The 13,175-nt window shown below is 29.8% G+C and overlaps 1 protein-coding gene across 1 annotated transcript; it reads right to left on the bottom strand.

Annotated features, from left to right (window-relative positions):
- Positions 1 to 11,550: 11,550 nt before the first annotated feature.
- On the bottom strand, positions 11,551 to 12,835 carry LOC129284572 (uncharacterized). Its single transcript, XM_054920088.1, has 3 exons — positions 12,447 to 12,835; positions 12,188 to 12,297; positions 11,551 to 11,872 (listed from the first exon to the last, which is right to left on the bottom strand). The coding sequence occupies exons 1-3, from the start codon at positions 12,715 to 12,717 to the stop codon at positions 11,717 to 11,719; spliced, it is 537 nt and encodes a 178-aa protein (XP_054776063.1). The 5' UTR covers positions 12,718 to 12,835; the 3' UTR covers positions 11,551 to 11,716.
- Positions 12,836 to 13,175: the final 340 nt, after the last annotated feature.

Consider the following 13,175-nt stretch of genomic DNA (forward strand, 5'->3'; position numbering starts at 1 on the left):
CTAGGTAAGGTTCCTAAACCTCTTTCCTCCTTTCTCTTCCATTTTTATTGAAGATTTGAGTTAGGATTTGAATGGGGTGATGATTTTCAATTCATTTGAACTACAGGTCCGAACTTATTAACTTAGAGTTAATAGGAGTTATTTAGATTATTTCAACATAATATTATTAGTTTTATGAGTTGTTAATTGGTGAGGGCCATTAATGGCAAATTTTATATTTATTATGGTGGTTGGATGAGTTAAAACGTCTTAAATAAAGTTTTAAAGGCTTATTAATGGCAATGAGAACTAAGAAAATATAATAGGCTTAATGGGTATGATGAGAAGCGGAGATTGTATTATTGTGTGAATTAGAGGGATGAGTTAGAATGTTGAAAATTTTTCTCAAATAAGGGATAATGACAATATCCTTGTGATTTCATTATGGACTAATGGTATCGGCACCATTCAAGCTTGTGGAAAGATTTGGGAATTTGTGCTTTGAGTGGCAAACCTTTAACTTCTCAAAGGTTTGAGGTAATTGGAGAAAATTTAATTTGTATAGTTGTTTGTTAATTAATTATTTATTGAAATCAATAGTTTAAAAACTTGTTGAATGTTATTGAATTATTTGATGCAAATATGGCAAATTGTGTTTCAGTAAGTAATGTGTTTAAATTAAGAAAATGATATGAATGCTCCATATGTGTTATTGAAGCTAATGATCAAGAAACATGCTTATGTATATAGATATATGATTGTAAATGTCACAAGTTTTGTGTGGAATGATGAAATAGGAAGTATGATAGAAATGGTTGTGATGAATATAATATGACTTTATAATTGTCAATATATGTGCATACTATGTATTGATGTGCGTGGGATGATCATAGGTCAGAGTTTTGCCTAGGGAGAAGAGTAGTGTTAAATCCACATGGTAGTAGTAGTTTCTCATTGAAATCAAAAGCTTGCCTTAAAATCGGTTGTTGAAATCGAGAAGTAGCCATTGTCTCATAATTGGTTAGGGACTATTCCACATATTCTTTAAGGGACCCAAACCTAACTAGTTTCCAACAGTTCATGAGAAGGTTAGATTAGGGATACAACACCCCATGATTGTTATTATTAGGGAAAATCGTGGACAACAATGAGTAGGTTAGCCCTGGCATGACAGCTCCTCATCAGTGGAAGGCTGGGTTAGTTTAAGTAGTGAACATAGCCACTAAATAGCCATCAGTTTTATATTAAAGGTATCAGGATAGTATAAGGTTGGCATCGATCATATGTTCCTATTTTCGATCAAATAGTTACTAGTATTATGGTTTAGAGTATTTTGTTAAGGGCACATGGTTGTTATTATTACAATCAATTATATGCATTAGTAATTGTAGGTGATGAGATGCATTAACTTTTGGTCATATAGTTGGTATTTGTGGGTAAGGCTATTGTTGAAATATGTGCATTTACAAATTGTGGAAAATGATTATAATTGCTATTTACATATTAAATTAGTTCATATGCAATTATATAAGTTAGATAAACTTTGATTACTGAGTAGTTGTATTAACCTCTCATTTCTTAATATTACAGAAACTAGCTCATTAGATCAAGATCAAGGAAAATGACAAGAGGCTTAGGTTCTGTGCAAATCCTAATTATAGACCTCATTATTTTGGGTTATGTTTATTTGAAAATTGTTATTTGCCAACTAGGACCTCATATGATTCTTTTTAACTACTTGCACTACTGTGGTAATGATCTGAATGTATTTCATGCCTTGGATTGCTTGTGATGGGGTTGTAAAGTTAAAAAAGGTAGAAATATTAGTGCAAATAGGGTGTTGGTTCATTGGTTGACATTGATGATTGTTTTGTGGTTTTATGCAAAATTTGCTCCCTTCATGTTTTTGTGAATTAAGGGGGTTGAGCATGGAAATTATGATATACATGTGATTGATTATTTGTGGTGTGTTGCACGGGTTCGTAATAGCCTATTAAATGTGGTCTAAGGGTTAATGCAGGCTTTTAGTACTTGTATTATGGTTTGGACATCTAAGTTATGTGTTTATGTGAAAATAAAGTGAGTTTTGAAAAGAGTGTTCAACTTTTGATAGAAAAGTAATTTGATTGTAAAATCGGTAGCTAGGAGAAAACTCTCTATAAACACTTAAATCACCCTAATCGAACATGGGACAGAGAAATTAAACACTTGGAAGTTTATCTCGAGTGCTGTCAGTTGACAACAAAATGCTGTCAAATTCATGCAATGTGCCACGACACATGGTGCCTCCGTCATGGCACATGGCATAGAGGTAGTGAGCTATGGCGTAAGAGTGGCATGCCGCAATGAGCTTGCTGTTTCAATTGAAAATTTAAGTTTTCACTCCTTTTGTAAATGCATTCACTTAATTTGGATTTCATGCTTCCGCTTATATTTTAAACTCTGATTGATAAGTGTTAAAAGTGTAAGAGAGTATTTTAAATTATGAAAAATAGGGTTCCCACACTTGTGTAATTTTACAAACTTAGTAGTTACATTGATGTTTGGAGATTGGGTGAATTAATAAGAGTAACCTTACTTGTCTATCTCAGAGTTTACAGTTGTGATAGAAAGAGAAATTGTAAGGAATAATTTATCAAAAAAGCCATGAGGTAACCATGCTTTAATTTATGATTAGTATTGCTTCACTTTAATTGCATGATTATTGAAAAAATTGTGAATTGTTGTTGAGAAATTATTTTGTTATGTTTGTGAAAAATTTGTGAAATTGTATTTGGAAGTATTTTTGCCAAGTGGGATGTCATGTTTGTAATATTGTTGAACATAAAAAAATTGTAAAGATTGTAATGTTATATAATTGTACAATGTTGATGCATAATTGTTTGATTCTTATGGGAAGTGTGGGGAGATTTGTTATTGTTGTTGTTGTATTTTTGTACCACGTGGTATAGCCATATTGAAGGCACAATAGGTGGTTTATAAGGGATCGAGCTAATCTACCTTTGGCCGAATATTCTAGCACTAAGTAAGAGCTATGGCTTAAGGTTAAGGGAGGGAGATAATAATATTGTATTATTGTTAGAATTATATAATTGTTATTTCCTCACTTACCAAGCACACATTTAACTGTTTGCATATATTATCATAAATTGCCATTAGTTACCAGACTTTTGAGTCTCATTATGTAGTTACAATTTTTTAAGTGATGAGCCACAAGTGATGAGTGAAAGAGACCATAAGACTTAGTGGTGTAGGTCTACTATCTCTTTTGGATATTTTTTATTTATAATTTTTAATATGTTATATTGTCAATCTAGGGTTTTTTTTTTCTTATTGATCATTATGTGAATGTAATAACGTAATCATGCTCTTCAAACCACTTTTGCTTTTGGTACACTTTGAATGACTGTAACTTTAATGTCTAATATTTTTGGATGGTTTGAAATTACATGATTATGAGGTTATATAAGTGATTTGTTTTGAAAATTGATTAAGTGTGCATTTGGATTACCATAAATAATCGATTTGAGTGGAAAAAAAAAAATCAATTTTCCACAAAATTACCCAAACAACAGTTTTTGTGGTAATCAATTATTGAGAGAAAAATCGATTATTTCACTACGCTGCCTCGTTGTGCTTTTGAAATCAATTGTTACCGTTACAACGTTCTTGTTCTCTTTTTTGGACCAACCTCATGTTTATGTTTTTCGTCTCCCCTGTCTCGCTATCTCGTGCTCTTCGTCTCAAACCAAAACCTCAGGTCTACCGTTGTTCTTATCGTCCGCCGTCTTAGACTACAGCCAGCAGCAACAATCTCTCGCGTGCTCTCTTTGGTGTGATCTCTCTGGTGTGTGCTAGTTCTTTGCCTGAGCAGTTGTCCGACCATCCTTGATCATCGTTCGCCATCTCCGAGGTACAGCAAGCTCCAGCCAAGTCAAGGATGATGAGGTGGTCGAGAAGGAGATGGATTTTGGAGGAAGGCTGGTGGATGGTGAGGATGACGGTGCTGCCGCCGCGAGCGATATCATGGACCTTCTCGATGACGCTATGAGTGCTAGTGGTCTCTAGACTGGAAATGGGCTCGTCAAGAAATAGAAGGGATGGTCCATGGATGATGTCATCGCTGATGGACGCTCAATGTCTCTCTACGCCAAATGCTCCTCTTCTTCATTCATCTCTGATATATGTGTTTTGAGTTGATTGCATCGCCAATGTACGGTTAGAGCGAAAGTTTAGAAGATAGTGTTTAGTTGCTAAGTTTGACTTACATTACATTATAATTACAATTATTTTATATATTATATATTTAAAAAGAAAATTTCGTAGAAAAATATGATGTACATTAAATTTACTTTTATTTATACATCATACTCATTTTAATTATTTTCATAATTAGTCCCTTCTTTTAAAAATATAAGGTATTTTTAACCGAATTTCACTCCCAAATAAAGTAGTTATATATTTTTAAACTAATACTATCTTTTTATATTTACTCATATTAAATACACTACAATAAATATAAAGTCATTTATCAATAGGAGCACTTTTAAAAGAAAGCAATAATTATACCTCGAAAGATTAAAAATATCTTACATTTTTTAACATCCAACTCTTCAAAAAATGGCTTACATTTTTAAACAGAGAGAATATTAAGAATTAAAATTTTCAGGGCCAAATCAAGAGTTCATATTGCTTAATTGCTAGCATGCTACCTATTCCTCAATTAAATTGTTAATATTAATATAATTTAAACTTTTATAATTAATCATATATATAATTTAAATAATACATTTTACTTCTTAAATAAAATTTAACAAATTTAATAAAATTAGATAAAACTTTATGAATAATTTAATTTTGAAAAGGAAATATCCTTTATAGTAATTTATGCAACTAAAATTGATTCTGACTCAATTATGCAAACATCTTTAATTTTATTAAAATTATTTTTAGAAAAACAGTATCCAAACAGTTTACGTTATAATATAATCAATTATAATTAAAATTAATCATATTAATTAATTATTTTTATGATTAATTATATCCAATTGAAATCCAAAAGGGCTCTAAGTTATCTATTTTTGATTGTTGGATTATTATTTGCACTTGTTGGAAGTATAAGGTTAAAAAAATTTGATTTTAGCTTAATGGCATGTAGGAGGTTAAAATATATTTGATATATTGTATTGTGCAAACCTAAGTCAATTATTAAATATTTTTATATTGGATTTATTGATATAAAATGTATTAGGTGGTTGTAATCCAATTATATTTGTAGGTGTATTAGAAGTATCAAACATTGTTTTGTGTTGTTTGGAAATAACAATTTAGGGAGTTTAAATTCTATTTATCATAATAGTACCTATTTATCTAGCTTAATCTTTTTTTTTTAACCATGATAGTTATTTTAAAAGATGGAATATGTTATAAAACTATGTTTTATCATTTCCTACCATAGTAGTGTTTCAAGTTATAGAATCATTCCAAAAAAGGGATTAGTTAATTTTTATTTATCATGATAGACACTTTTCTATTATAGTTGAGTTAATTGTTTGAGCAAAATTTTTAAGGTATTATAGAATTGGCCAAGGCTTTTAAGAAGCACTTGCTAGAATTAAGTTGAGTTAGTTGTTCCTGCACATCGAGTAAGTTTCTGCATCTAATTGTCCAAAGAAACTAACACATGTAAGCAAAGATGAATGATCATGGTAACCTTGTTGTGGAGTTACATCCTAGAGAGTTTCTTAAGTTCTATATGATCCACTCGAGGCAATAATGTAGCTTGAACTCAGTCGACCGCTCCGATCTCACTATTTATCTCCATGCATCCTGGGCTAATATGCAATCACGAACCATATGCATTGCATTTTCTCCTTACATCTTTCCCAATTTAATTAACAATGAGTGGCAGATTATTGTGAGACATGCTTTCAATGAAAGTAACATGTGTACTGATTGGCATGTTAAGTTTAGAATTAATTTCTCAAGTTCCTTACATCTCCAAGCCACATCACCACCACGTCAATAATTTATTTTAATTCTGTTTACTTGTAACATTATCTCATCTCGAATCTAAGACCTCCATCTTTTCATCCACACATTTTGCCAACTAAGCTTAATGTCTTTTTATTCTTAATAAGCAAAATTTAATACATGCATATTATTTAATTAAACACATAAATGTAAATTAATATATTTTTTAATATATTTAATATATTATTATTTGAATATGTTGATAATATATATTACTTTATGCACACACATTAGCACATATAAATATATAAATTAGTATATATTAGTTAATAAATATATTATTTAATATCAATACATATTTTATGAAAATAAATATTTGTTTATATCATTTTATATTATCTATGTTATAATTAAAATATTTTTATATGATAAAAATTTTATTTTTATATTTAAATTTACATAATAAAATGAATTTTTTTATATCATTATATATTATAAATTTTACTTATAATAAGAGAAGAAATTATTTATGTAATTATTGAATTTGGTAATTATTAAGATTTTATTCATGTAATTCTCTCCATGTATATTTTAAATTTTTTATTTTTATATAATATTTAAGCACATTTTAGTAATTTTTAATTATTAATGTCCTTTAATAATATGTTATTAATATAAAGATTTAGCGACGGCAATTAGTGACGCATTTAAATATGTTATTAAATTTATAAAATTTGACCAAAATGTAATGATATCATATATTTGTCACTAATTCATCACTAATATATGTAATTAGTGACAAATTTTAGTCTGTCACAAAATTTAATTACTAGTACCTATAATTAGCAATGGATTTGAGATCCATTATTAAATATTCATCATTAATTTTAATTTTTCTAGTAGTGTACTTCAAGCTTCATTTGGCTTAATTGCTAAACAAGCTAGGCCATATTCATGTTGCTTTTGAATGTGGAGGGATTTAAACTTGAATTCTAATTTGGCTTAATTGCCAAAACAGCTAGGCCAGATTTAGACTTTTGATTAGGTCTATTTTTATAATTTAAATGATGAATTTGATTGAAATTAGAATTCAAATTTAAATTAAAATCCCTCTACATTCAAAAGCAATATGAATTTTTTTTTTTTTTTGCAAAAAGTTCAAGTGAATTAAGTCCTGAGTTTATCATAATTAGAATATATTTTTAAGTTTAAAAATTACTTATAGATTGCCTAGTAACAAGATCCTCAACATCTTGATTTGAATACATGCAACTTTGACCCTGACTACTATATAATCTTCTTTTCTTTTGTTTCTTTGTTTTTTTTTTTTCCACACTAAACGGCATTCAAATTAATATTATTATCTCTTAACAAGTAGTTGGTAGTTGGCTTTTGGTTTAACAACACCAACACCAACGAGTTTCTAGCAATCAAATGGCTAATTTTTGTGAACATCTTCTAACTATTTTCATCTAAAAATGAAGAAAGTTTAGTTAGATAAACTTATATACTTAAAATATTTTTTAATTAAATTAAAATATGTAAATTATAAATTTACTATAACTCAAAAGTGTTTTTTAAAAAAGGAGCCAGTTAGAGGGTAAATAATTGATAAAATAATCACTTTTATTTGTTTGAAAAATATAATAAATATGTAGGTTTAAGTATCTAAACTGTTTCCTTAAAATTTTTGAATTTGGATTGGATCTCATTTCGAACTGCTATTGAGCATATAGAAACTAGCCCACAACACAGGCAAACAAGGGGACAATAGTTGTGGTTCGTGTTTTCCTCACCAAAAATTGAAGGTATTTTTATTTTATTCTAAAATTAGAAAAAATCTTCTTATATATGTATTAGGCGTGTGCTGTGTGCACTGGCTTGGTATGTATGCAAATTTTATTTTTACAAATATTAATTGATTTTGTGTGCTTAGTTTTGGTGATATTCCTCATATATTAAATTATTTTTATGATTATTATAAAAATACAATTCGAATCTCTTAATTTTATTTAAAATTTTAAATTGATTTCATAATTAACATTATGCATGTATAACTATCTAATCTATGCATCTAAAATCTAAGTTATTTTTTTAACAGAACGTATTTTTAATAAAGGTCGTTATATGTTTCTTCAAAAAATAAAATTAATTATCAACAATTAATTTACTTTCATATATTAAAATATTCTGATCATTTTTTTTACTGTAGGACACCAAACTTACTGTAAAAATATATAATATAATTTAAAATAGTGCGGTCCACCATCCATCAAATGCTGCTGGCATAATTTTGTTATATAAGTCAAAGTTCACACAAATAATTTACTTTCATATATTAAAATATTCTGATCATTTTTTTTACTGTAGGACACCAAACTTACTGTAAAAATATATAATATAATTTAAAATAGTGCGGCCCACCATCCATCAAATGCTGCAGGCATAATTTTGTTATATAAGTCAAAGTTCACACAAATAAATATCAAGACAATGGGGACAAAATTGAGTGCAAGTCCATGTTAAAAGATGCTTCCGCCGAATGGATATATTCATTAATAGTCTATTTTTTTTAGGCATGATTGGAAATGTGGTCCTTATAGGAACATTATTGGCACACATACATACACATGCATATGGAATGGTCATTCTAATGCCATGTGCTTGGTCAGGGGAAAAAAATAAAGCAAAGAGAAAAGTAAAAGAAAAAAGTGAGGGAAAAATTATTATTATTATCATTATTTGGCTTAGGCAAAAATAAATGTAACTTGAGGAAATTTGAAAAAAAAAAGGAAACCACTTTTTTTTTTCAACTTTACTCCATTTATAATAGGAAGATTTTGAAGAGAAAATTACATTTGTAAATTAGGTTAATGAACAAAATAAATTTTAAACTTTTACTCGAAAAGCGCCTTAAATTTTTAAATTTATAGTAGATTAAACCCTACCGTTATTTTTTATTAATGTTGTTATTGTTCACCATAAGCCCTGGTTAAATGTTGACATGGCAGTCTCTTGTTAATATATCATTTGTTAATTAGTGTTACATATCTTAAACTATTATGCAAGCAATATCTTAAACCTTGAACTTTAAAATTTTGAGCAAATTACCCACCATTTATATTTGAAAATTTGATTATTATATAGACTAAATTAGCCTTAGCGTGGTACACCGTAGTGAATGCATCGTTAGCCCTGATGAACAACCTTTAATTTTTTGAAATGACTTTTTTTGTAATGTTTTCTAAATGATTGGTATATCATGCTTTTGTATAATTTATAACTTTAATTTAGTCTTATTTTGAATAATTTTTTTATTTCATAGCGAAAACTTATGATCCTATTTGAAAAGAAGTTAAAGTATTATAGAATTTTACAAATGATGGATGCAAAAGCTGACGATTTTATCAATAAATTTTAAACCCAAATTAACCAGTTAATTAAAATTCTCTGATATTTTAAACTTCTTTTTCAATAGAATTTCAAATTTTTACCATTAAATAAAAAACATTATTCAAAGTTATAGAGTATATGAAAGTATGAGATACTAATCGTTTGGAATATATTACAAAAAAAGGAAAAAAAAAGTTATTTCACAAAATTATGGGTCATTCACCACGGCTAATAATGCATTCATCATGGTGAACCATGCTGAGATTAATTTGATCTACATAATAGTCAACGTTCTATACATAAATGGTGGGAGTAATTTGCTTGAAATCTTAAAGATTGGGACTAGTACGTTACTCGCATAATAGTTTAAGATTTGTGGTGTTAATTAACAAATGACACATCAGTAAGGGACTACCACATCAGCATTTAATTGGGGCCCACATTGAATAATAATGGTAAACAATAACAACGTTAATAAAAAGATAATGGTAAGGTTTAATTTGTTACGTATTTAAAAGTTTAGAGTTTATTTTGCACATTTTAAGAGTTTAGAGTTTAAGGTGCTTTTCAAGCAAGAGTTTAAGGTTTATTTTACTCATAGCTCTTTTAAATTTATCTATGAATTTTTTTTTTGTTTGTTTCCATTTCCATCCTTTATCCATTTTTGTTATATTTGATTGTAGTTTTAAATTTTTAAATTATCTTACTTACTAATTTTAGAAATAAGATTTAAAATTAGATAAAATACTTTACAATTATCTTTTTATTGTATTAGTAATATATAATGGAAATTATATATATATATATATATAATAAGTAAATTGTTATATAAAATTAAAAGCTTTTCCGAATCCTGAGGTGCCCATAGTTAGAATAGTGCTGACTAGTACTGTCTCGAACAGTATTGATTCCCACAAAGTGTGACGGGTAAAAAAAAAAAAATGCAATTAACATTCATTCGTTATTCTTCTCTCTTCACTTTCTCTCTCCTCGTCTCCTCTCCTCTCCTTTGTTTCAAAGGGAGAGAACAAAAACGGCGACTTGTTGAAGTCATGGGTTTAGACTTCCAAAAGTGGGAAAATTGAAGTTCGGGAACCTTGATCAAAGATAATGAAAAAAAGACCCCTCAATTTTTGAAATTTCACCGGAGAGCTCCTATAGATTTTCTTTTGAATTTATGACAGAAATGACAAAAATTACCCTTATTCAATTGAACAATATAAATATTTAACTTGTTCATTTTTAAATTGTATATTATTTATTTTTTTACAAAATGTTGTTCGTTTCTCTACTTCATTTGTTTATAGTTCGGCCAGACTATAAACAAGTGAAGTAAGAAAATGAATAACATTTCATAAATAAATAAACAACATATAATATGAGAATGAATAAATTATTTTATTATGAAACTAATATGTGAAATAAAATCAAGTGAAATTGGAGCTATAAACAAGTGGCGTAAAGAAACAAACAATATTTCATAAATAAATTAACAATATACAGTATGAAAATAATAAATCATTTATAGTGTTCATTTAAATGAGAGCAATTTTGTCATTTTAGTCACAAAAGTCAAACAAAAATCTGCATGGGTCCTTTAATGAAATTTCAAAAATTCAGGGGTTATCTCTTTCATTTTTTCTAGTCAAGGGTGCCTCACTGAAATTTTTTCTTCGAAAGTTATCTCTACAGTTTGGATTTGACAGTAGTCGAATCTGACGACCTGGGCGTGTCTGGAAACCAGTTGAATTTAGTCAAAACTCATAGTGAATTACAAAAAGCGCTTTTTCAACACCAATCCAAACATGCCTGCACCGGCAATTTCAGTTATGGATAATCATTATCAAAGGAGAGAACAAGTTACCTGGATGGGGATCTTTAAGAGAATGCCATTATCGTGATGCTGATGAGGATTTAGCAATTAAAGTGATTCCCAGTTTACAAGTCCGTAACTTCTGACCACTCATCTTATAGTTGCATGCAAGGTATTTGATCATTTGCCAATTACAAAGCAACATTAGATTAGATGCCTCTTCCTTATAAACTTTGGTTTTTATTCCTCCACAACCACTTCAGGATTGTTTATTTAACTTTTAAAAGTCTCAACTATCATGCTCCGTGCAATATTTGATAAAACTTCTCACTATAAATTTGTAAGGATGAAAAAAAGATGCTTTTTTAAATATACTAATCACACAGTTCACGTCTGCCAGATTTTTTATACATTCATGACTTTTCTTTTTCGCTTGGAGCTATACAAATTGTGTTCTAGTGGAGCATGGTTTGATGAAACAGAAATCTTGTGGTGGCTAGGTACCAGGAACTGGGGTGAATCTGGTGCTGCCATGCCAGAGAGGCATTCGTTGATAAATCAAATGATATTACTGTGTGAACCACTTTGAATATCACAACTTTTCATCGTGGAGCTCCTTGACTCTGAGATACTCTGTAAAGAAGGTCTCCATGACTTACACCTCACTGCACTTCTAGAATTTATCCTCACCCTCTGTCTCTCTCCCCTCATTCCCTGCAATTCATCATGCAATCACAGCACACATGAGTACCAGTTCATGATATTTCATAACCTTACATGTACATGTACATATACATATAAATACATATATATGCTTTCAACATTGAGGAAAAAAGTTTGTCTTGAAACTTTAGTTTCTAACCAAAACTTGTGTCAGAAGTATTGAATTTATGTTTTTATGGTTGTCATCTCTCTCTCTCTCTATATATATATATATTTGTGTTGTCTCTGTGAGATTCAGGCATTCAGCTCCTTAAGAGAAGTGAGATGGATTCACTGTTAAGAATAATATTTTATGAAATAGTATACCTGATATGGCTTTCTCGTGTGAAAATTCTCTCCTTCTTGTACTGGTGACTCTGCCTGTGGTGGCTTCCTTGTCTTTGCATGCTTCTTTGCTCTCAGTACGTTTATAACTTCTGAAACCAAATAAATTGACACATAAGGTTGTTTAAGACTCTAAAAAAGCCTGAAGCCATTAATTATACAAAACCCAGATCCTTTAAAGAGAGAATCGTTAGAAATTAGGAGTGGAATGGACACTATGATGCATAAAAAATTTGCACACCTTGAGTTGTGATGAGCCTATAAGCATGACCAAGAGTGAGAGTTTCATTAGGACGAAGCAGCTTAACCTGGGTGATACGCACAGTGTTCTGGTCCTGTTGATTCTGTTGTTCTTGATGTGGAACTTGAAGTGGGATTATCAAAGACACATAATGACCAGGATTCATCCTCATCACCTCACTTGCAGTCATTGTGCTATACAGTCTCTCTATCTTCCCACTTGGATGCTGAATCACCAGTGCTGCTGCATCCACAGCTTGGCAATTCCCCATATTTGTCTCTTTGTGTATTTACTGATAAAAGATGGAGATGAAGAAGAAAAAAGAAGAAGTGGATATGGAAGATAAGAGGGAGGTTGAGGGAAGGTGAAGGAATGATGAGAGATCACTGTCTGGTGATAAAAAACAAGCTCAAGCTCTCATACATGCAGTGACATTTATAGGGTCATGACAAAAATGTTGGAGAATTTGTTATTTGCTAATAGTAAATCTAGTAAGATTATGGAGCATATTATATATTCATTTCTTATATATATATATATATATATATGTATGTATAAGGTTAGGTGACCCCAGATGTATTAATACCGGCACAAACCCATGAGCGAGTGAGAGTGCCACGTGGAGAGATCAGAAGGATACTAGAGAAGATATGGAAGGACATGTCCGGCTATGTCAGACTAGGTCAAGGATTAGATTCAGTGTGTGACAAATTGGCCTTCTATCTTCTC

Source organism: Prosopis cineraria, unplaced genomic scaffold (assembly GCF_029017545.1).
Source record: "Prosopis cineraria cultivar Desert tree isolate PC_DT_omini unplaced genomic scaffold, ASM2901754v1 PC10, whole genome shotgun sequence".
NCBI classification, from domain to species: Eukaryota; Viridiplantae; Streptophyta; class Magnoliopsida; order Fabales; family Fabaceae; genus Prosopis; species Prosopis cineraria.

What these genes read in the sequence shown, in the direction of transcription:
- LOC129284572 (XM_054920088.1), bottom strand. Translation starts at nt 12,717, where the DNA reads ATGGGGAATTGCCAAGCTGTGGATGCAGCAGCACTGGTGATTCAGCAT. An exon ending in TAGGCTCATCACAACTCAAG is followed by an intron (nt 12,298 to 12,446) that starts GTGTGCAAATTT and finishes ATTTGGTTTCAG; the next exon opens with AAGTTATAAACGTACTGAGA. An exon ending in ACACGAGAAAGCCATATCAG is followed by an intron (nt 11,873 to 12,187) that starts GTATACTATTTC and finishes GATGAATTGCAG; the next exon opens with GGAATGAGGGGAGAGAGACA.